The sequence below is a fragment of the Grus americana genome, chromosome 6 (assembly GCF_028858705.1).
Source record: "Grus americana isolate bGruAme1 chromosome 6, bGruAme1.mat, whole genome shotgun sequence".
Lineage (NCBI taxonomy): Eukaryota > Metazoa > Chordata > Aves > Gruiformes > Gruidae > Grus > Grus americana.
In genome coordinates this window covers 16,423,518-16,446,473 of record NC_072857.1, presented here as the reverse complement: position 1 = coordinate 16,446,473, position 22,956 = coordinate 16,423,518, and the positions used below count along the sequence as shown (strand labels likewise).

At 37.7% G+C, this 22,956-nt stretch overlaps 1 protein-coding gene across 2 annotated transcripts; it reads left to right on the top strand.

Annotated features, from left to right (window-relative positions):
* The first annotated feature begins 920 nt into the window (after window positions 1–920).
* On the top strand, window positions 921–21,603 carry LOC129208044 (cytochrome P450 27C1). 2 transcript variants are annotated; one of them, XM_054830171.1, is made up of 9 exons: window positions 921–1,310; window positions 6,112–6,302; window positions 7,933–8,132; window positions 10,685–10,894; window positions 12,575–12,738; window positions 15,975–16,141; window positions 16,916–16,994; window positions 17,976–18,179; window positions 21,196–21,603. In XM_054830171.1, exons 1-9 carry the CDS (start codon window positions 972–974, stop codon window positions 21,310–21,312), a joined length of 1,671 nt encoding a protein of 556 aa, XP_054686146.1. In that variant the 5' UTR covers window positions 921–971; the 3' UTR covers window positions 21,313–21,603. The 2 variants fall into 2 exon arrangements, with proteins under 2 accessions (XP_054686146.1, XP_054686147.1); XM_054830172.1 differs by having other exon boundaries at window positions 1,192–1,310; window positions 6,185–6,302.
* Window positions 21,604–22,956: the final 1,353 nt, after the last annotated feature.

Sequence of the window (22,956 nt, the reverse complement as noted above, 5' to 3'; positions counted from 1 at the left end):
ACTTTTACTTTTCCAGCAGTTTATTCATAACTAAGCTCTGGAAATGCAGATCTTCCTTGAGACTTTCCTCTCTTTTCCTCAAGTTTTCCCTGAGCTTCTGATTCAATTAAAACCAAGGGGGTCTCTTCCATGTAATTTCTGAAACTGATCAACATTTTACAGATTATTACTAACACCTTCAGAATTACAGAAATAGGAATGAAGACAGCACTAGCACTTTTGAAATTGTGCAAAACAAGTTGATATACAGGTTGGAGCTCAAGTTCTGTGTGCGTGATTATAGATCTATGCAGCCAAATTGAGGAAAAAGTGTGGTGGAACACTGTGCAGTTACAGGGCACTGGTTATTTTCTAGAAAAGTCAACAGAAGCTGCTTATGGAGTATATACTGTCCAAAAGATAAATCATTCTGCAATACAAATAACATCCCTGGATATTGTAATTTACAGGAACTGTTTGTAAGGTTACTGTGTAAAATCATTGCTATTTCTACATGGATGCAGAAATGTTTTCCGTATATGTTACAGGATGATGAATGGTACTAAGAGAACTTCTGGCAGAAAATATAGTATTTTCTAACATGGGAATGAATTAATGCCACAGAAAAAATAGCCCTAAACCCACCTTTTTAATGAAGGAGAAAGATGGGATAATCCTTGTGTGAGCTTTTTGCCAAACTAATGGGGGAAAAGAGGGAAAAACTAAACTTTGTCTGCATGCTTAATGGGTAAATTTGTCTGATTTGAATTATACAAAATAATAGGTTCGTTCTATTCAAGTCTCATCTCAGACCCACCCCCCTTTTCCAGCCCTAGGGGAGGGAGCGTTAAATAATGGTCTGTGTAAACTGATGCTCATGCAGTAAGAGTTTGGAGAAGTGCTGCTTGTACAAGTTAAAGCAGGCGGTGAAGAAAGAGCAACCAAATAAAACGCAGCTGCAGGAGCAAAGTGGACCTTTCAGAAATTAAGACATGTCTTTCTTCACGAGAGTTTTGACAATGAAATGCAAGCAGACGCTTGAATCCGAGAGGACTTACTTTTACCACGCGATTTTTGTCAGCAGGTTTCACCAGCTGCCCAAACTTTGCAGCAGCCAGTCTCTGGAGGTGCAGAATAACTCCCCGGCAGCGGCAGAGAACAAAGGCGCGGAGACGGTGGCAGATTCAGGGCGCGCAGGGGAGCTGCTGCAGCCCCCCCCGCACCAGCTTGGCAGGGTGAAGAGCCTGCAAGAAATGCCTGGACCCAACACCTTCTACAATCTCTACGAGTTCTTCTGGAAGGACGGCTTCGGCCGCATTCATGAAATCCAGGTACAGCTTACTCGGCTTCTTACTATTTTATTCACGCCAGGACTGCTTAAACCTTTCCTTTTCCCCCTCACAAAGCATTGCTCAGTCACCGGGTTGCCAGCACCGCAGCTGGTCGCAGCGTCCCCGCTGTTAGGGAAGAGCCGGGATCAGAGGATCCCCCCCGTTCGGTCTCCGTCCCCCGCAGCACTCGGGGGTTTTGGCGGGTTTGCTTCGGTGAGGAGCCTACGAGTACGTGGCTTGCGGGCCGGGCCGACACCCTCTCCCGAGTCCCCCCTTCCCTCGTACGTGAGGGGACCGCCTCGCCGGCACCCCTAGTCTGTGAGCTCTCCCCCTTTTCATATTTATGAGTATTTCGAACTTTTACATAGGTGCCTTAGACTTAAAAAAAAAAAAATCCCATCTTTTGAAACGAGTGGTTTCACAGACTTGCAAAGGACTTATTTTTGGCGGGCAGAGCTGGGAAGTGTGTGCTTTCCTCGAATCCCGGAGCGCAGCACCCACCCTGAAGGTGAGGCCGCGCCGGCACGCCGGGCTGTTTCCACCCGGGACCGCCTGGTAGTGCCGCGGCTTGCCAGGGTGGTGTGAAGGGGACTCCCGCCGCTTTTCTTCTTTCAGCTCAGCCCGGCGCTCCTCCGTTGTGGCCAGAGACCATTTTGTCTCTCCAACCCTCACTTCTACCCTGGCCTCCCTTTACATAAATATACTTCGCATATATAGGTCCCCTGAGGGGGCGGTAGATGCGCCTGGCCCCGCTGCCGTCAGCTCTATCCAGCCCACGGCTGCCGCCCCCCTCCCCTCAGCAGGAGGCGGGCGGTTTAAAACCTTCCGGGGGGGGGTGTGGGGTGTGGGTGGGTGCGGGAACGGGGGGCAACGGCGGCGGCTGTGCTGCCCCCCCCTTTCCCCTGGCGGCTCCATTGGCTTGCGGGCCGGAGGGCGGAGAAGGGGGAAGGGAGGGGAGGCGGGTGGCGGGAAGCGGGGCTTGATGGCGGCGGGAGGGCGATGGCGGGGGGAGAGGAGGGAGAGCGGCTCCTGTCACCTGGCGGATGGCTGCTCTGGAGTACGCGGTGGGGCGGGAGACGGTAAAATAAATCTGAACCCTGGTGGGGGTTGAGAAATGCCCTCTGTGGTTTGGGCACCTCCGCTGCTGTGATGGTCCCCAGGCTGCGGCGTGTCCCCTTCCTCAGTAGCCCCCTGCGATGGCGGGTGAAGCGCGGTTAGCCGTGCTTGGGACAGCAGGAGCTGGGTGAACGAGTGTCCTTCTGTGCAGCATTTCGTGGGTGTTGGCATGGGCAACTGCCTTACCGCAAGGCTGTCTCTATCCAAAGATGATTTTTTTTAAATTTTTTTCTTGGTTGCTTGGCCAAACACGTGAGTTTCATTCCTAAAAAGTCACAGTGCGACTCCTGGGGCCCCTTCCCTATGTAGTCCAAGTGATTCTGAAGTAAGCACTTGTGTTTGAGGGAATAAAGCAGTGATTTTCATCCTCTTTCAGTGGTGGATCCATAACGCTTCCCACTGGCAGTACAGATCTCTTTGGAAATACCTCAAATTTAGTATTTATTATTTTTCTTATAGACCTTTCTGAGATCACTAGGAAGGGATTCAGAGACAAGCCCGAGAGGTTCACTACCTGAAAATCACCGAAATAAAAAAAAAAAAAAAACCCCACAACCAAGAGGGAAGTAAGAACAGAAAAGGGAAACCAAAGAGAACAGGATAGAATTTTAAATGGTTTGAGGATCAAAACTCAAAAGTCAGGATTTACAAAGGGCCTAAAACCACCAGAAAGAGGCAGGAAAGAGCTAAAAAAAAAAAAAAATCACATGAGTTGCTCCGTTTTGTCTGGCTTTGTTGTCTTTACCATTTAGATGTCTAGAAGTGTTAGGCTCCTCAGTCTATGCTGTGTTTGATGGCAGCCAAACTAGATTGCTAATGATGAATTGCTCAACTTAATTGCTTGCTAATCAAGTCACATGCAGATGGTAACTTCATGATAGCGAAAGCTTTTTGTTGCATATATTATTTTTTTTTCTTCTACCTCTGTGGTAGTATACAGAATTTGAGGCATTCACCGTAGTCTCGTAACACTAAAAAAAAATACTACCATTGAATTCAAGTTCTTTCACAGTCAAAACAGTGAAAGTTACTCAAAATATTAAAAGGAATATAAGACAACCTAAACAGCGTGTACTTTTCACTACCATTAGCTGATACGGCTATTTTCTTCTTTAATGAATGTTATTCATAAAAAGGAAAGTGGGAGGAAGGATAAGGGGAAATTGTAATACAATACTAGTTTTTATTCTATTTAGAGTCTCAAAAATCACATTACAAATCATGGATGCCCTATTTACATACACACTGGATGCAAATAGGCATTTACTGAATTAATAACAGTCTGTTAAATTTAACAATACAGTGAACATCAGGAATGAATTAATCTGAAACCCTTTGGTAACCAGCACAGCTACTTAAACGATGTCCTTCGGCGCACACAAATATTCGTACCCTATATGCAGAAGGGGTGGGGAAGCCGAGCACTTTTTCACAAAGGAGGTTCTGTTCTCAGTAACTTGATTCCAGTTAGTCCTGGCCAAAGCAGTAATGCCTACAGCAATTATGACAAAAGAAAAGTATTTTTAATTTGATGGGGTTAGATCTCTTTTGTCTCGTCAGTGCTGTGCAAGTATAAAGAAAAGAAAGGTGAGGGGGAAGGGTTTGGATGCTGGCAGCTTGAATTTATGATGTGTGAAAGAATGTCTGGTGTGAGAGTGGTATGTGAGACATGAAAGCGTAGTATTTTTAAGGTTTGAAATGAGGGAAAGAAAGCCTATGTTGTGATAGAAAATATGGAAGAGAAATTCCGGGCATTTCTTTAAACATGAGGTTGATACACTGAACACCATTCTGCTGAAACCAAGAGATGTCCAAATACCTTGTCCTTGTCTGTTTCAGGTTTAAAACTAATATTTCATTTATTTGATTGGATGGCTTGACACTTGATTTATTTTCTGTTGAAGTTTATCCTCTCGTGTAAACCTCACCATCAGTAGAAAAAAAAAGCTACTCTGTAAATAGCAAGATTTGTTGAACCTGTTTTTCTGTGACTGGTGACCTGTATCCCCTTCACCCCGCTGCCTTTTCCTCGCAGCACTTGCCACCCAACTCATGCTTTTCTTAAACACTTATGCTCTTAATTCTCTCCATGTTCAGTTTCAATATCTCTAAAATATCTCCAGGGCAAGAGATACTTTGGGGTTTGGGAGTACCTGTTGGTATATTGGTCTGCGTGTGGTGTTTGGTTAGCGACAGACCAAGCAGAAATGATAACAGTTGAGTTCCTACTGTAGCATTTCCCTCCTCAAGGTCACTAATATGTGTGTCTCATTTGAATCCAGGTGCTGATTTTTGAAAATGGTAAGAATATAGTTGTAGGAGACCTTTAACTCTGTGTTAAACTTGACTGAAATTGGTCATTGTGTTCCAAAAGTAGTTAAAAGGAGACTGACAGAGACCACAATTGCACAACTCTTGTTTTATTTGGAAACCAGGCAAAAAGAGTTAGGTTTTTTATAAGTGCTTGGTACCATATGCTGAAGTGTGATTCATGTGTCTTAAACTTATTGTTGGCAATTAAACAATTCATCTCTGTAACCAAGACTGATTAAAAAAATATTTCTCATAAGTTAATCTTGGGTCAACACGAGACTTCACTAGTGTAGTTGTATCGAACATCTTTGATTTATAATCAGCATAACTCTGCAAGCAGATGTCTTTGGATTAGATGCAGGTAATGTGTCAAAGTTAAGCTTTGGACAGTTTAACTTGCTTGCTACTTTAACCTGAAATAAAGGCTATAAAATGTAAAGCTTTCTTAAATCTAAAATCCCAATAATATCTCTTTAACAAGTCCTTTGCAGTTTTGTTTTTTCCCTCTAAAATGATGGTGTACCGCTACTCCAAGTGAATTCATGGGAGCTGGGCGTTTCATTTCATCACTATGTCAGAATGAAATTTGTTTGAAATAATCAATAAGATTTCATGGGACAGTGATAGCGCAATCTTACTGGAAAACTTTTGGGTTTTTTTTAACACATAATTTAATGTTTTCCAATCCTCTTTCTTAATTGCCTGTTGCTTGCCTCCAGCTTGAATGATACAACTTGTGGGTCAGCCACTAAATAAACCTCACTTCAGGAATTGGTAAACTTTTCCTTCCTTTTGCAGAATTAATATTTGTCTTTCTAAAGTTCACTGCTGATGAAGCTGTCCCAAAATGCAGTTTTTCACTAGGTGCTGTGTTATCATCGTCCTCGGTCAGGTGTGAGAAATTTATAAGTAGTTTTTGTAAAGAGTACATCTTTATTTACAAAAGACATTAAAAGTAAATTATTATATCTTTGTATGATACTGTTGATTTCACCCTATTTACCTCCATGCTTTTCATTTTTCCAGACATTCTTTCTAACCTGTGTGATCTGAAGAGATGTGTTTTTAAGTGCCCCAAGTCCTTTCATCATCTCAGCATTCGGTTTCACTCGCGCTTTGTGCCTTAGAGCTTTGGGTCTTTTCAGTCAGAGGTCCTGAACAGTGTGACCTCTCTGTTTGCCTTGTGAATACTTCACAGTAGTGCTTAGATGCTTTCTCCTGACATTTCAAACCATTCCTTGACTGGAAGGCTGGGGATCAAGTTCTAGATGCGATAGATTGATTCGCTTTATGACAAATTGTCAGTTTCCTTTTGTGTTATTTCTCCTTAATAATACTTTACTTTTCTTTCTCTTTGTTGGTGATATTGTAGCAAAAACACACTCAGGAATATGGAAAGATCTTCAAGTCTCACTTTGGTCCCCAGTTTGTTGTATCCATTGCAGATCGAGATATGGTTGCTCAAGTCCTCCGCGCAGAAGGTAGAGCACCACAAAGAGCTAACATGGAATCCTGGCAGGAATACAGAGACTTACGAGGGAGAGCTGTGGGACTTATTTCTGCGTAAGTGTTGTTACTCCTTCATTTTCTAAGTTTTCTTGTAAAACTTTAGTGATTTTCTGAAGCACTGTACAGGTCATCTGGCAATTCAGGCTTTTCTCTGTGGGGAAATTTGTGTGCCTAGTAGGGGGGAAGACGGTAGGAATTTATGGTCAATTTTCTGTTCTGCTCTAAATTTTCAAAGGGATAGTAATGATGTGTAGTTTGAATGTGGAGTGAGCTACCTTGCATAAAACCATTATTGGACAATGTCTATCAACTAGAGATGTCTGAGCTGACTCACTTACTTGGAAGTAGTATTGCAGAATAGGGCTTACTAACTTTGGCACAGCACTGCATAAATGTGGTTTTATTGCTTCAGATCTGCACTGTTGCACTCACTTGCAGTGTGCTGTGTGGACTTGCTGGCTCAGGTTGGCTTTAGCTTTATTGTTCAGCAAAGCACCCCCTCAGTAGATGAATGCAGAGAAGTCAGTGGGACATTCACAGTTGTGCATCCCCATGCAGAGATGTTTTTACGTGGCTGATTTCTAGAACAGTTATCTGTCTTTAAAGCTTGCATAAACTTGCAGTGCATGTGGGTGTGGTTAATTGCCACTGGGAACTACTCACAGTCCCCACTGACACAGAATGTTTATTTAGAGGGAAACTAATTTCCTGAGTCATGGACAGTCTGTTTCTTTCATGGTGGCAAAAGGCATTACGTATTGCACTGCAGACTCAAATCCTAAGCTGCAGTTCAAACTAACAGTTCCTTGACATTTCGTGAAATGAGATCTTAAATCAAGAGATAGTCAGAAAATGTCTGTTAAAGAGATTAAATTCTTTTGCTGGCCAATAAGTTTCTGTACCTTGCAGCACCATTGCTTCAGGTGAGAGAATTTAATGGGGAATACTTACATAGCAATTTAAAATAAACACATAAAAGACAACTGCCTGTCTTCGTAAGGAATTGAAAGATATCCCTGGAACCTGTTCCCAAAGACTCTGCTCATGTGAAGCATGCAGATGCTACAGTTCAGACTTTTAGTCTTCAGCACAAAAATTTCAATACATAGCTCAGCTAAAGGAGAATCTAGCTGTAAATCGTTTCTCTATAGCTAGGTCTGCTATCCTATTACTTTGTAGGTTTAGAATTAGGGTAACTGAAAGTGATGTTTCAGTAATGGCATTTATCGTACTAGCTCAAATCGTTGATTTGTCAGATCTGGATAGTAATTAAGCACCAATTCTAGGCAAAAGCAATTTTGCAGACTATCCATTGAAATATTATTTAAAGTAATTTCAATAAAAAAGTTTTGCAAATTTCTTGTGTTAGCTACTACTATAATACTAATATATAGAGACACTTGTCAAATTCAGAACACTGAGTGGACAAGTTCTGTCATTCAGACCAGAGATTGACTTACAGATGTACATACATGTTGCAACACTGAAATTTAATGAGGATGTGCAATAAATGCAGAATAAAAATGTAAAGGCATCATGCCAAATATACATGATAATCATTTTCATTTTACCACTCGCTTTCATTTGAGATGAAAAATCATAAACAGTTTCATTGTGGAGCTCTTACCCAGCTACTGATTGTTCAGGAGAATTGTGTGTAGATATTATTAATAATTTCTTCTAGGGAGGGAGAACAATGGCTAAAAATGAGAAGTGTATTGAGGCAAAAAATTCTGAAACCCAAAGATGTGGCTGTTTACTCTGAAGGAGTCAATGAAGTTATAACAGACTTAATTAAAAGAATCCACACCCTCAGAAATCAAGAGGACGATGGGGAAACAGTGACCAATGTTAACAACCTTTTCTTCAAGTATTCAATGGAAGGTAAGCCTAGGCTGTATAACATCGATAAAGAAAATGGATGTAAAGCAGTGTGCTTATGGTTAGGCATCTTTGTCAAATGACTAGTCCCCCAGTGTGATTAATCTGAAAATGGAAGCTTGATATTCTGCATTCAGGTGTCTTCCTACTTAGTGCAGTAGATTTCAGTAGAATTCCTTTGTAGAGTCCAAAGAGTTGATACCTTATTTTAAGGGACAATGCCTGTGGAAATGCTGGTATATAGGTAAAATGTACAATCAAGGCCCTGAGTAGTTTCAGTACTCAGTATTTCTGTATTAATTTCTCAACAATAAGGATGTTGACCTTCTAACAGTGTGACTTCTAAGATCTGTTAATTTGGCAACATCCTGTCCGAATTCCAGGTGGGGAATCACTGTGTGATGTATCTAAATTCTGTTCATAGCTGAATGTGGGAAAAGATGCTGCTTTCCCCTGCCTACGCATGCCAAGTGTGGGATTGTTACGCTTGCCTTAAAATCATCTGACTCTGGCTACCATTAATGAGGGAATGCTAAATGGAACTCCAGCCTGAGCTAGTACAGCATTTCCTGCGTTCTTATAGAAATCTAATGGTGATTCATATCTCATGCATTCCTTTGACTGACTGCATGCAACCTGATCTTGTTATAGGTAGTGCCTTTTAAAAACCTTGGTACTCTTTGCTGACAGGCAGCTGAATAATTTGAGATTTGCAAGAACTTCCAAATTGCTCACCTGTGCAGATGCTATATCAAATGGCTGGCTGAGGGTTTGGTAAACTAACCTAAGTCTGTTCTACATTAATAATGTCTAAAAATGGCATTGAACTAAGAGTCACCAATTTTATGGATTTTTAAAGTCTGAGCTTACAGATTCTCTTTAACTGATGGGTTAGTTTAAATTCTTCGCATTCTTTTAGCTTTTAATTTCTAACTTGTGCCTGGCACACACTTATTTCCTATAGGAATTGCAGTTTTAATTAACTTACGCTGTCAACTGTTCAGGGAACCAATATGTAAGATTTTTTTTAAAAGACCATGTAAAGAGCAAAAGAATGCATAAGAACTAGCAGTTTCTGAGAAAGGCACAGGAGAAATAATAGGCATTGAAAAATATCCTCCTGGGGAGGAAAATTGGGGAAGGAAGAGTGAGTTGAAAATAGGCAGATTTTAGAATTATTATTTTTGTCATTAAAGAAGAAATATGAAGAAAAGAACGGGGAACAGAAAAGTTTATTAAAATATCTATATCTATACTTGAGAATTTATGGAGAGTTTGATAGAGGGCAAGGTCAAGGTTAAACATATCTATTTTTCCTGTTTTTAATGAGACACACAGAAAAAATAGATTAGAGTGTTAATAGACCAATTACTCTACTTATTTGGTTAACAGTTATTCTAATATTTCCTGGAAAGATGTGGACAAACTGTTAACTAATGAATTTAAAAGCACAACATTTATTTAAAAACATTTGATTTGATGCAAATGGCTTTGAGAAATTATTTAAATGCCTTTTTAAATTACCTAATTGCCCCACTGGATTTTAGAAAAATCATTAAATAAGGCTATTTTGATAATAGGAATGCTTTTTGTACCGTACCATGTGATATTTTCATAAATAAACTAGGTAATATGAGCTAGATTTTGCAAGTTGGGAGGAAAAATTGCTAGAAACCTGTGTTCAGAAAGTAATTAAAAATGGTTTGCTGTCAAACTGAGAGAACATTTTGGCTAAGTCCAATAGGGCAGTTTCTGGCTGAGTTCTGTCTAATATTTAGTAAGTTGGGTATGTTTATAAAAACTGAGCTGAGAGATTGCAGGAACACTAATGGATGAATGGGAATTAACTTAATAAATGGAAGAAATGGTCCAGAGTTGAGAAGAAGAATAATTTAATAAAAATATATATAAAATACTGGGGAGGGGAATGGTATTTCTAGTAGGGATCACTGCAATACTGCTGACAAAATATCTGAGGAAATTATAACAAGTCAGGAACAAGAAAGGAGTCAATATTGTCACTTTTAAGTGTCACACACTTGCTGTTTTTCAGGGCCACATGGAGTATATTGTGTGCATTGAAATCACTGTCTAGAGTGCAAGCTCTTTATCCATTTATGCATACTCACTATTCATTTACTACCAGCTTATGTCGAAGAAAGGCACAGCCACTACGAGAAAATCCTGTGTTATCACCAGTTATCAGAAATGTCTTTGGACTTGTGTGTCCCTGTGTGTTCAGAGGCCAACACGGCAGGCTTGGGATTTGCAGTGCAATGCAAAACACAGCAAACGCGGGAGGGTTGCTCTACAGCTGGTGGAATTGCCAGCTGTCTTCTCATGCTGAGCATTACTGACGTAGTAGCCACTGTCTCGCTACAATGTTTAGCTGGGATTTTTTCTGTATTTTAAATTTCTATTTTATCTGCTCCCAACTGCAGTAATGACGAAACATTTTTGGAAGGTTGTTCCATTATGTTAGCATTATAATTCCTTAAATTATTAATATGTATATATGCATGTGTATAGCAAATTCTTTGATTTCATATGTGCAGGTGTGGCAACTATTCTGTATGAATGCCGGTTGGGCTGCCTGGAAAACAACGTCCCACAGCAGACTGTTGAATATATTGAGGCTCTGGAATTGATGTTTAGTATGTTTAAGACCACTATGTATGCAGGTGCTATTCCCAAATGGCTTCGTCCACTTATTCCAAAACCCTGGAGAGAGTTCTGCAGATCCTGGGATGGACTCTTCAAATTTAGTAAGATTTAGTAGTAGAAAAGTTCAGCTGTATTTCTGCAGGTTCTGTGTGTGTTTGAACAGGACTTGCTGCATTTGTCTTCTAAAATTATAAAATGACATTGTGATAGAAGTAAGTTTCATATTAAACTCAGACTGGCCAAGGGAACCGTTTTAAAAAATACTGAAAAAGAATTTTACCAGTATTTAAATATTCTCCTATTTTATCCTTCTGTTTCTTTATTTGTCTTCAACCGTTTCAGTGCCCAGTCCTCACTCCAGGTCCAAGTTCTTTGCCAAGGCTTTATCTTAAGCCACTGAAATTTTAATGAAGGTGGTTTTGTTGACTTCAGCAAGTTTTCAAGTCAGGCACTCTGTCAAATAATCACCACTAAAACTGACTAGAAAGTTAAAAAATGAGACTCTAGCAATTAATTAAATTCTTTGAGAAGTTTATGTATACACATACAAACATATAAGGTGACATAGAAGTACACAGCTGTACTACAATATGATTTTTTGTGAATAAAACATTCCAGGCTACTTTATCAATCAGCTTTCATGTAAGTAAAAAGGAGTTGTCTCTCCAATATATATTTTTTTTAATATTCTGGAGTGTTTAAAAAACCTTGAACCCTTTTTTCCTCTCTAATGTTAGAAAGCTGCATGCATTTTTTAATTTATTTTATCAGCAGTATTTGTCTAGGTAGCCATGTGCACATGTTCTTAAGAGTAGAGTATTTACTTTTAGTATACCTAATATGTTAAATTTTTATTATGTATTGATCTGTACCTACAGTAGGCATCAGGGAATCCATTTAATGCTGATGCAAGTGTGTTTTCTGTGAAACACATACTTTTTTACACTGCCACTGTTAAATTATTCCCCATGATAAAGTACTCTTGTTCCCTTTTGTGGGTTAAAACCAGCAGAGTTCAGCTTTATCCTTACAGCAGGTGAAAACTGTTCATGAGGAATTTGTTCCATGTGAAACTTGTTATACTATTTCTTTGTTTAATCCCTTTGTGAAAAAGGAATTCAATGGTGAGAATCACTGGATGTGATGTGTATAGGTTTCATAAAGGAAGATGTTAATTCTAGTTCTTTTTTTTGTAAGCTCATTCTGTGAGGCATTAACTTTCTGAGGAGTTTTCCTCTTTTTAAAGCCCTTGTTTCACAGAAGATGCTGTTTGTAGTCACTAAAGTATAAATGGGATTGTGGGTGAAATTGCTCAAAATGTCATTCGCTGAAGTTTTTCAATTTTTATTACTTGATGCTCCTCATCTTTGTCTTCAGTGTGATTCAGTTCTGTGGCTTTGACCTTCTGGTTGCTGCTAACATCTTTTAGCAGCCGCTGTGTGCTGACTTGCAGCATGCTTTGCAGAGTCATCAGAAAACAAGTCAGGTGGGCGTGAAAACTTGACCTTGAGCTTCCTTCACTCTCAGAAACTATAGTCTCTTGTGTCTTTTCCTCGTGCTCAGCATTCTCATGCTGTGAGCTACCGAGGTTCCTGTCAGCTCTGTCTTTCCTTACCGTGAGTATACAAAGACCTCCACCACCAATTATCTTTTCCCTGAGAAAATAGATTAAAATATTTTGTCTTTTTATGGCTATGTAGTGTAGCATAAGGGGGAAATGTTATTACTGAAAGGAACCAGCAGAAAAATAAAAATAAAAAAATTTTTTTTGAATCCCAAAGGTCAAATCCATGTTGACAACAAATTGAAGGCTATTCAGTCTCAGCTGGACCAAGGAGAAGAAGTGAATGGTGGGCTACTTACGTATCTCCTAGTCAGTAAGGAACTTACTTTGGAAGAGATCTATGCCAATATGACTGAAATGCTTCTGGCAGGAGTGGACACAGTAAGCTTGTTACCACTTTTCTTATTTTTGTAAACTAGTACTGTTCACAGCTATCTTCAGGGGGAGTTATGTTGTTTATAAGGACGTAATTTCTGATACATTTAAGTCATTGCATCTTTAAAATAATAGAAAATGCTTACAGCACTGCGGAATCTCTCTACTAGAATAAAGTCAGTGTTGTTCTGTTCTAACTGTGGTTTACAGGAACCCATCATTTGGGAGTTAGTTACGTAGTTTATCACATGGTTAACATAGCAGTTGTCTTCACATTCGGCTTGAATTGCATATATTTTCTTTTCCTAGTTTGAATATCAAGTTAGAATTGTGCTGCTTTAGGTAGACCACAATAGAAAAGGCTGCTGAAAGTTAGTGTGAAAAAATCAATGAACTCATATGTAGAATTTGGTAAAGGATTTTTATATATGGCTAATTCAATCATCTGGGACACACAGTATGGATCAGATACCTGGTTTGTGCTGAAGTCCATTAGGAGGGGGGTGTTAGGCTAGCACTAACGTAGGTAAGGAGTAAGTTCACCACCCATGCTTGTGCTGGCAACTACACTCAATCTGAGGCAAAGAGCTGAGGTGATGGGGCTCAGCATTCATGAGGGTAGCATCTGAGGTATGCTAGCACCTGGGGAAGGATTTTATGTGTCCATTTTTCCTTATCCTGATTTGTCATCTAGAGCATTTGAAGAAACATTAAGGTCATGTATATATCTTACTCTTCTTTCATTCCTATCATGTGAAATCAATGTAGCTTAGTATTGACTGCAGCATGACAATCAGAAGAATAAGAAAAGATAAAAATGAGTTATTGTATATACGATGCATATGGAATTATTTAGAATACCAGGGAGTTATTTAGAATATCAGTGAACAATATTATTGTAAATGAGCAATTTTTAAAAAGAAATCTATATGAATTTGATAAAGAAAGTGCTGTGTAGGACTGTGTTTAATAGTCTTACAGTAGAAAAGATTAAAATAAGTAAAAAAATAAAGTATCCTTCAAGTAAAAAAACCTCTCTGGATAATGGCATTCAGATTTTTTCGATTTAAGAAAGTTTGTAAGGTTTCTAAAGAAAACAAAAAGACCCCCAACAGTAATACTTTTGAATTCCAAAATAAGGAACATATGTAAAGCTTATTTATGTGCTGAAGATTATTCCATTTGTTAAATTTCCCAAGGGCTTATGAGTTTGGAGAGCTTTTTGATGTTTGGTTCTTAAGTAAAGCACAGTTATTCATCCCATTCATTTTCTAATCTTTCAGATCCTTAATTTTCCATTTTTACTGCGTGAGAGAGTTTTCATTAAACTAAAAGGACAGTGTTCAAGTTCATGCCAACAAGAATTTCTCTTTCTGCTTGACTTAGCTTTCTCAGCTGGCAACAATCATTTTGTGAGAGGACACTACTTCTGATTTCCTCATTTCCAAGTACAAGACAGAAATTGAGGGAACTCTTTTTCCCCTACTGCTGTCACTTCAGATCTCACTTTATCATAGAAAATGAAAGAGATTTAGAGGATTACAAAAGCTTTCAACAAAATTGCAAGGCAGTTTTTGGCTACAAAGCATTTTGGCTCTCCTTGGAACAGTGCTAATTTTTAAGAGGTTATGAAGGAGCTGGGAACCTGGGAAGAAACTGTTTATATCGGGGAAGTTCTGTATACAGCTGGCACAATTGCCAGCTCCTCTGAACTCCAAGAGGAATAGGACAGGGTTGCATTTTAGCAAGGGACAGCCACTCAATATCACAAGAAGAAAAAAGGAAAGGTTCTGAGAATGATACTTCAAGCATTATACCCCAATTTGAAGACAAGACATAAAAGGTCATTGTCATGACAAATTTGCATTCTAAATTGATCTTAAATGTAAGCCCAAAATAAGACATTTCCAGAAGTTGGGTTTTATACCTATACATTGTTTATAACCTTAAGCTTTGTTGTGCCAATGCGTGAGAAGCTGAAAATAGAACTGTATCCTGCCTAGAAAGTGAAACTGGTTGTTTGTCTTCATTATACAAGTTGAAAAAAATGTACATTTAAGAATAATTCAAGAAAATTAGGGTAGAGGTTACAATCTTTCTCTCTTAAATGCTGCAAGATACTAAGAACAACACAGGTAAGGAACAGGATGATTGTCACTTTCTCTGCCATACTTACTCAGGAACACTGAAAATACATTTTTCATGGTAAACTTTCTGTCTTCAGTGATGGTTGTGAGGGAAGCAGGCTCAAGTAAGGCCATTTGCTTAACCTTAATGTCTTGGGTGCAGCTGATGAAGTTGAAATATTGTTCTTAGTTCCATGTTAGTACAGATGGAGTGAGTTCATGCTCTCAGAGTATATCCTAAGCCACAAATGTGCATTGAAGTGCAATTTTTCCAGCTAAGGTGAAAGAGGTTTAGATGATGAGTTCCTTTAAATGATCTTGTGCTCAAAGTTGAACTGTCTTCTGCCTTGTGTTCTGTTTCTTCCTTCAGGCAAAATATTTTAAAATGATTTTTCACACAGTACCTCTTTTCTGGAGTCTTGATGATTATTAGAATCAGTAATTGAGGGGGAGGAATATTCTAACATCGTGGGGCCACTTTAAATATATAAGCTCATCTTTGAGCTTCCTAAAGAAGGCTTTCAGTGGGATGCTGAATTTCAGTCAAGTGGGAATTTTCAAGAAGTAGAAAGTGCTAACTGTGGTGTAGCATTCCTTACCAAAGGATAAAGTATAATTTTAGCAGTGATAATATCAATTCTGTTGTGTGGATGCTATGAGGAGACCACCATAAGCTTCAGAGGGGTTGTAATGTTCTGAGTAGTATTCTCTTGTTTCCTGTGAAATGTTTTTGTTGGGAAGAAAGGTGAAACACATATTGAAAACTAACAGTTAATCCATTGCTGTTTAGAATCTTTATGTTTCAGTATTGTTTATGTAGTTTTGTTTGCATTTGGTTTTTCTGTTGCTTTTTAATATTTCACTGGGAAAATATCAGCAAGAGTCGTTTTGATATGTGGGGGATTTTTAAATGGGAAAGAGACAAAGGACGGGATGGTGAAGTCTGACAACATCCCACTGAGTCTAGATGTAAATCATTGCCAGTCTGTTTTATAACTTTAAACATATAAAACACATAGTTGAAAACCCATGGGTTTTCTTGGCTTGAAATTACTTTTAATCTAATCTTGTTGCACTTGAAGATGATGATGATGAAGCTTGTGGTTTCTTCCTCAGACTTCTTTTACTTTGTCCTGGGCAACATACTTGTTGGCAAAGCACCCAGAGGTTCAACAGCGTGTTTATGAGGAAATAGTCAATAAGTTAGGGAAAATCCAAGTTCCTGTTGCTCATGATGTCCCAAAATTGCCTTTGATTAGAGCTGTGCTGAAAGAAACCTTGAGGTAAGTAGCAGACAACTGCAATCATTAATTAAAAAAATTAATTCTGTGTAGTTGTAATGAATTTTGAGTCCATGCTAACGTTTGTATTCAGTTGTTGTTACTGCTATTTGCTCCTTCTGCTTTTATTCATTTTAGCAGTATTGTGTCCAAGGATGCCCAAGCAATGAAATAAGATAGTTTAATGTTTTTAAGTGTGGTAGAAGTAGTATCACATACATCTGTTAAGGTAATTGAAAGCTTGATTTTTGCCTTTTAAGTATTAGCCTGTACGATGGACTGCACAACCTCCTCCCCCACACACTGCTGCACAGTGGTACTTTGCAGTGCCACTACAATCATTTTAAGCTTCTTGACTTAAATTGAAGGCATGTGACATGGTTTTTTTGTATGTTTATACACATGTTCACAGAGTGAGGTGAGGGGAGTAAGAGGATTTTAGAGAAGGCATCAACAAGGCTTTTTCAGATCGCAGTAGTGCTAAAATGTCTCCAGCTTGATCAACTGGTTACGTGTTTGTACATGTGTAAAGCAAATAAGTAGACCAAATAGCTGAACCTCCAGTTACTAGTAAATAACCTTTCTCAGGTGTTAATCATATTCTCACAGATGATTTAAGGTCTTTGAATCTCCAAGGTGTTCTGTGCTTTTGAAAAACTTTTTGCCGTGAATGCATATTGTATTCATATTGCACATTTGTGAGTGCAAATTCCAATCTAACCTTTTAAAGTTGAATTAGTTACTACTGTTGAACTTCTCATAAATATTTGTCTCTAGGTTATATCCAGTATTGCCAGGAAATGGAAGAGTGACCCAAAAAGACTTGATCATTGGAGGATACTTGATACCTAAAGGGGTAGGTTCTATTGCAGTCCTCTGCAGAGAACAAGTTTAATTTTTGTGTATGAAATGTGATTTGTTACAACATATATACACTTCATTGATTTAAAAAGATTTCACTAAGCTAGAGCATTAAGAGGAAAGTATTTCAGTAATACCCATTTATATGGCAAAAAATGGATTTTATAATTGACTTGTTGCTGTTGGGTTTTTTTTAGATTTGGGTCCTCACCTGCTAATCAAATTTACCATCCTGACTTGTTCTCAGTATTCTTGAGGGTGGAGTTTATTGATAACATCTCTGTGCAATGTTACAATTTGATTAAAAAAACATTAATTATTCTTGCAGTTTTCTAATCCTTTGCCTATTAATTCCCTTTGTAGAAAGAGTTTAATTTCCTTTTTAAATTACAAATTTTTCTTTATACTATTCAAAGATTACATGGAGATCATGGTAGAACTGTATGGTGCTATTTTAAATAACAGCACTTCTGTGTTAGAGCAACGTAGCTTTAAAACAGTCAGGATTCTTAATTCTTAATATACTTAATATTTAAATATTATTACACCACACACATGATTTATTTGGAAACATCACCACATCGATTATTGTTGTTTTATTTCCTGAGGTGGGTTCTTTTTTTTCTTTGCATCCTCCATTTTTTCCTTTTCCATTGTCTTGTATCTCTCATCTCCTTTTCTCTCATAATACCTTTTTGAGACAATTCCCAATACTTGTGACTTTTGTTCCCATCTCATTCCCCACTGCATTGTCTATAATATATCCAGCAACATTTAAAACAATTTGAAGATTGCTTCATTGACCAGTTGAGAAAGGGATATAATTTTCTAGGTATCCTTTTTTCCTTCTAGAATTACTGAAGGATACTTAATTTTTATCACCTCATGTTGCAGCAATTACAGTAATTACAAATGCTTTTTTATTTTGTTATGTGTATTGGAGTTAGCTGAATAGAAATGTCGTTTATTTCCTCAGACACAGCTGGCACTCTGTCATTATACTACTTCATACAGCGAAGAAAATTTCTCAATGGCAAATGAGTTCCGACCTGAACGCTGGCTGAGGAAAGATAATTTGGACAGAGTAGACAATTTTGGTTCCATCCCCTTTGGTTATGGCATTCGAAGTTGTATAGGAAAGAGAATTGCAGAGCTGGAAATTCATCTTGCACTGATTCAGGTTAGAACTATGTGACAGCATTACAAGAAGAAAAATATATTGGTATGATTCTTTTCTATGTATACCATTTCTGGATGTCTTACAGTGCACAAAACCTTTGTTTTGGAGTGTTGTCTAGCATACTCATCCTGCAAAGGCTTAAAAAATTGAAGATAATCATGCTCGAAATGTAGCATGCTAGTTAAACTACATTGCAGAAGAAATATTCTTTGTAGTACAAATGAAGTAAAACTAAAGGTAAGATTGATAAGGAAATATATGGATTTAGTACGGAAGGTTTTTGCAAGCAAATTAAAAGTCTTTCTTAATGTATATTAGAATGGTTACCTGCTCAGTTTCAGTATTTTAGTTACAAAGAATTCAGTACTTAAGGATGTAAAAATGTTTTTATATCCTTGTACTGACGATGGTTTTACGACAAATAGTAGAATTTTTCTATGTTCTGTGGTTTTCTGTCCCTTCTTGTTCTTTTAGCCGCCTTATCATTTACAGATACATAATTTATAGTTATATATGTAGTTAGTACATATTCTTTTCCATTGCTTCATATCATAAAGAAAGCTTTCCTAACAGCCGCTACGGTTTTGTCATTTATAAGACACCCTTTAACTCAAATACTGAGCTCAGATTATGCAATCAAAACTCAAATGATTTGGAAACTATAGTTACTTAACTGTAAAAATATTTAGACCCATTATATGTATTCAGATCAAAGCTTGATTGAATTTGCCTTAGAATTTCCTTAAGTAAACTCCTAGAGCAATCTCTGAACAATTAGCATCTGTCTTTCAGAACTGGGAGTGAGATAGCTCTCAGGGGGCTGGATAAAACAAACATACTTGCATCTTTTCGAAAAGGACGATGAAGGAAGTAATAGAGATCCTTCTTTTGTTTTCTGGAAAGAAACTATAACAAAATAGCACACAACCTATTTACAAGCACTGAGATGATACTTAAGTGATTTAAACATAGAAACACACAAAGCATGGAGCTGGTCAGAGAAATTGTTTCAGACCAGTCTGATTTCTTTCTTTGACTTGATCACTTACCTAATGTGGTAGATAGAAAATAAACCATGTATTCTGACTTCAGGAAGTATTTTCATATGCCCTGTATGTTGTTCTCACAATTAATTTAATAAAATTTCTTCCAGATGGAAGTACCTATAAAATGCATGCATAACTGGTTGGAAAAAAAGAAATAGCTGAAGGCAGTAGCTGTCAAATATTTGCTATTGAACTGGGAAAGTGTTTAATTAAAATTCTGTAAGAGTCTGTCCTGCATTTGATTTAGGTTGGTATTTTCATTAACAGAGTAAATGATGGAGTACTTTTAGAGTTTGCATAGGATGTCAAGCTGACATGAATTAAGTTAAAATCAGAGGACGTGAATATAGAATTATGAAAAAATAGAGAAATGTTCCAGAACCAACACAAAATTATTCAGTAAGGACAGTTGCAAGTTACAGCTCTTGAAAAGAAATCAAATGCATAAATTCAAATTGCTGACCGGCTGGCTAGAAACAGACTGGAAGGATATAGTAAGAAATCGGTCAACAATAATGATGCGAATTCTGACAAGGCAGTGTAATACTTGAGTATATTAACAGTATTAGCAAGCATATTGTATGTCAGAAAGAGGAGCTAAATTACTCAGTCTTGTCAAACACTGGCAAATCCCCAGCTAGACAATGGTACGCCATCGCCCCTGTGCACTGCATTTTAAGGACAATATAGTGAAATTGGAGGAAATTTGGAAGACAGAGGGAATAACAAGAATGAGAGGTTTGAAAAAGAGAAGAATGAGATGAAAAGGTAGTTATGAGTAGGAAAATAATGTGTTCATCATGCTTACTAGCAGAAAGATAAGAGAAGAGATCCGGAGCTCCGGGGAGATCTAATTGCGGCTTACCAGTACCTGAAGGGGCCTACAGGAAAGATGGTGAGGGGCTGTTTATCAGGGAGTGTAGTGACAGGACAAGGGGTAATGGGTTCAAGCTGAAGGAGGGTCGATTTAGATTAGATGTTAGAAAGAAATTCTTTACTGTTAGAGTGGTGAGGCACTGGAACAGGTTGCCCAGAGAGGTTGTGGAGGCCCCATCCCTGGAAGTGTTCAAGGCCAGGCTGGATGAGGCTTTGGGCAACGTGGTCTAGTGGAGGGTGTCCCTGCCCACAGCAGGGGGGTTGGAACTAGATGATCTTTAAGGTCCCTTCCAACCCAAACTATTCTACGATTCTAAGATTGCTTATTTTATAGGAAAAATATTCAGATTTAACATTAGGAAAAGTTGAGGATGTTGCAGTATTTTCTTCTTGAAAGTTTAAAAATAGATAGCTGAACTGTTCTATGTTCGGCTTCAAAACAGGTGAGATAAATCTCCTGAAGTTTGTTTTAGCCCACAGTTTCTGTGATTTATGTTTGCCACTGATTCTCTCAGTTTCAGTGTATGGAAATAGAGGTTTAATACATAGAGAGCCTGTGTGACTGAATTATGGTGATTCTATTCAGGAGAGGTTCTACTGTTTGACTCCTTGAATTATGATTGTTTCACTTGGTGCACTGGACAGTTGCCGTCTCATGTTTGTTTTGTTTCATTCTGCCCAGGAAGAGAAATGTGAGCAATGGGATTGCAATTCTTTTATTACTTTGTTTTATAATTACACATACTGATTTATATTAAAGGAAGTGAATCAAAACACATAGAGAGGAAGCTCACAAGGTTTGAAAAAGACCTTAGTTTCTTTGATAGCGCAGACTGTTTAATCTACTTGTGTGGAAATTCTTCAGAAAGAACTGGCTCAGTCCTCCATCAATCAGAGGAGAAAGATTTTTTAACTACAGTCTTCACCTTGTAACAACTATTTTTTCTTTCCTGTGTGGGAATCGTAGCACCAACACTCCACAGAATTGGCAACAGTAGTTTTGTTTGTGACAGTCTGTTATGTTTTCTTCCAAAGTTTAATCTTCATCTGTAATTTTGCAGTTTTTCTAATACTTGTCCTGTTTATCTTCACAGTTGCTTCAGAATTTTGAGATCAAAATTTCTCCCAAAACCGAACCAGTTCATGCCAAAACCCATGGACTTTTGACTCCTGGAAACTCCATTAATGTGAGATTTTCTGATAGAAAGTGAGACTCAAATGTTTTGGAAATACTTGTGTGATTTTCATAGGAACAAACTTGCATCTTATGGATGTTTTATCATGCTTGTTCTCTGATTTGTGGGTATTTGGCAAAATGATCAAGTATTATGTTCTGCCATAGTTCTTGCAGTACATAAGATGAATTACCTCTCTCATAGATAATTACACATATGAAAATATATACTGAAAAAATTCCTTCTTGCACTGGGAGTCTCCTTTTACCTGGAGAAATTTTTAATAATAATAATACATGCATTAAAACCAAACCAAACCAAAAAAAATTCAGACATGTCAGTATCATTCAGTGGTTTTGTTACACTGCTTTGTCATAAAAGTCAACTACTCAGTGAATCTATTTGAGAGCAAGAGGATTACTGTATAATATGTGAAAATTAGCTGCATTTATGAGTTCGTGTTTTCCTGTTTCTTGTCCTCCAGTGTTTTTTAAAAATTTCCACCTAACATTGAAATTATGAGATCATTTTTCTGTTGTCAGTAAAAACATTTATTCTGCGTGTATTAAAAAATTAATACAGTAATATGAAAAGTAAAGATCAAAAAAATACAATTTATGTCACTTTGTTTAGACTCCAAATACAGAACAATTAAAAATTTATCCAAACATAATCCTCATAAAATGTTTCTATACAATTAAAAAAAAAAATCTTAAAAATAAAAGCTTAAATGTCACATTGTAGAGTTACGAACCCAGACATTGTCCTCATCACCAAAGCATAAGCTGAGTGGAATAGCACAAGCCACTTTCACTGTTCTAGCTAATACTATGCCAAAACCAAATGTAAATAAAAATGAAGTAGTTGTTACGTTTTTATCATTTAATTAAGATACTACTATTAACTATCTTCACAGTTCTTCAACAGTAAGAACTGGAAACTTGCCATTGTAATGTGCTAAACACATAGGCAGGTGCACAGTTGCCTTCTGTAGGATGGAAATGTGACTACTGAAGTATTGGAGATTTTTTTTACTATCTAGTGTCTAATACAAAAAGTGGACACCTGAAAGGGGGGGGTGTTAATTATTACTTTATTTTTTCCTATGACAACTAACAGAAAAGTCTCTTGCATGAGACTTTAGTCTTTAGGTAACTTTAGTATCACTGCATTAACCTTACGTTCTCATTTTTGAGAGAAACCTTTTACCTGGGGTCCATGTTATGTCTTGAACAGTGCTCAACCCTGTATATCCTAATATGAAATTAACTGTGTCATTATGTATAGTTACCTGTTTACATGTCAAGCTCTGACTGTTGTTTGTGAGGTAGTTTACCTACTGATAATCATAAACTTTTCAGCCATGTGCAGAGTTAGAAGAAAGTTGTGCGGCTCAGTTTTTTTTAAAATGACAACATTTTTTTTTGCTTATCTATCTAAAAGAAGACAAAGACAGGTTACAAATCAAATAGCACTCTGTAGTTTTAATGGTGTACCTGAAATTCCACATAGCTAACTACCGTAGTCACATTGTTGTAGCATTTTGGCTACTTTTTGTAGTGCCTTATCAAGGTCTTCACAAAAGAAAAAAATCTCCTTTGTATGGATCTTGTATATGAAATAACAACACTAAACAAAATTGATCTGATTTGTGAGAAGATTAAATGTTTACATGATGAC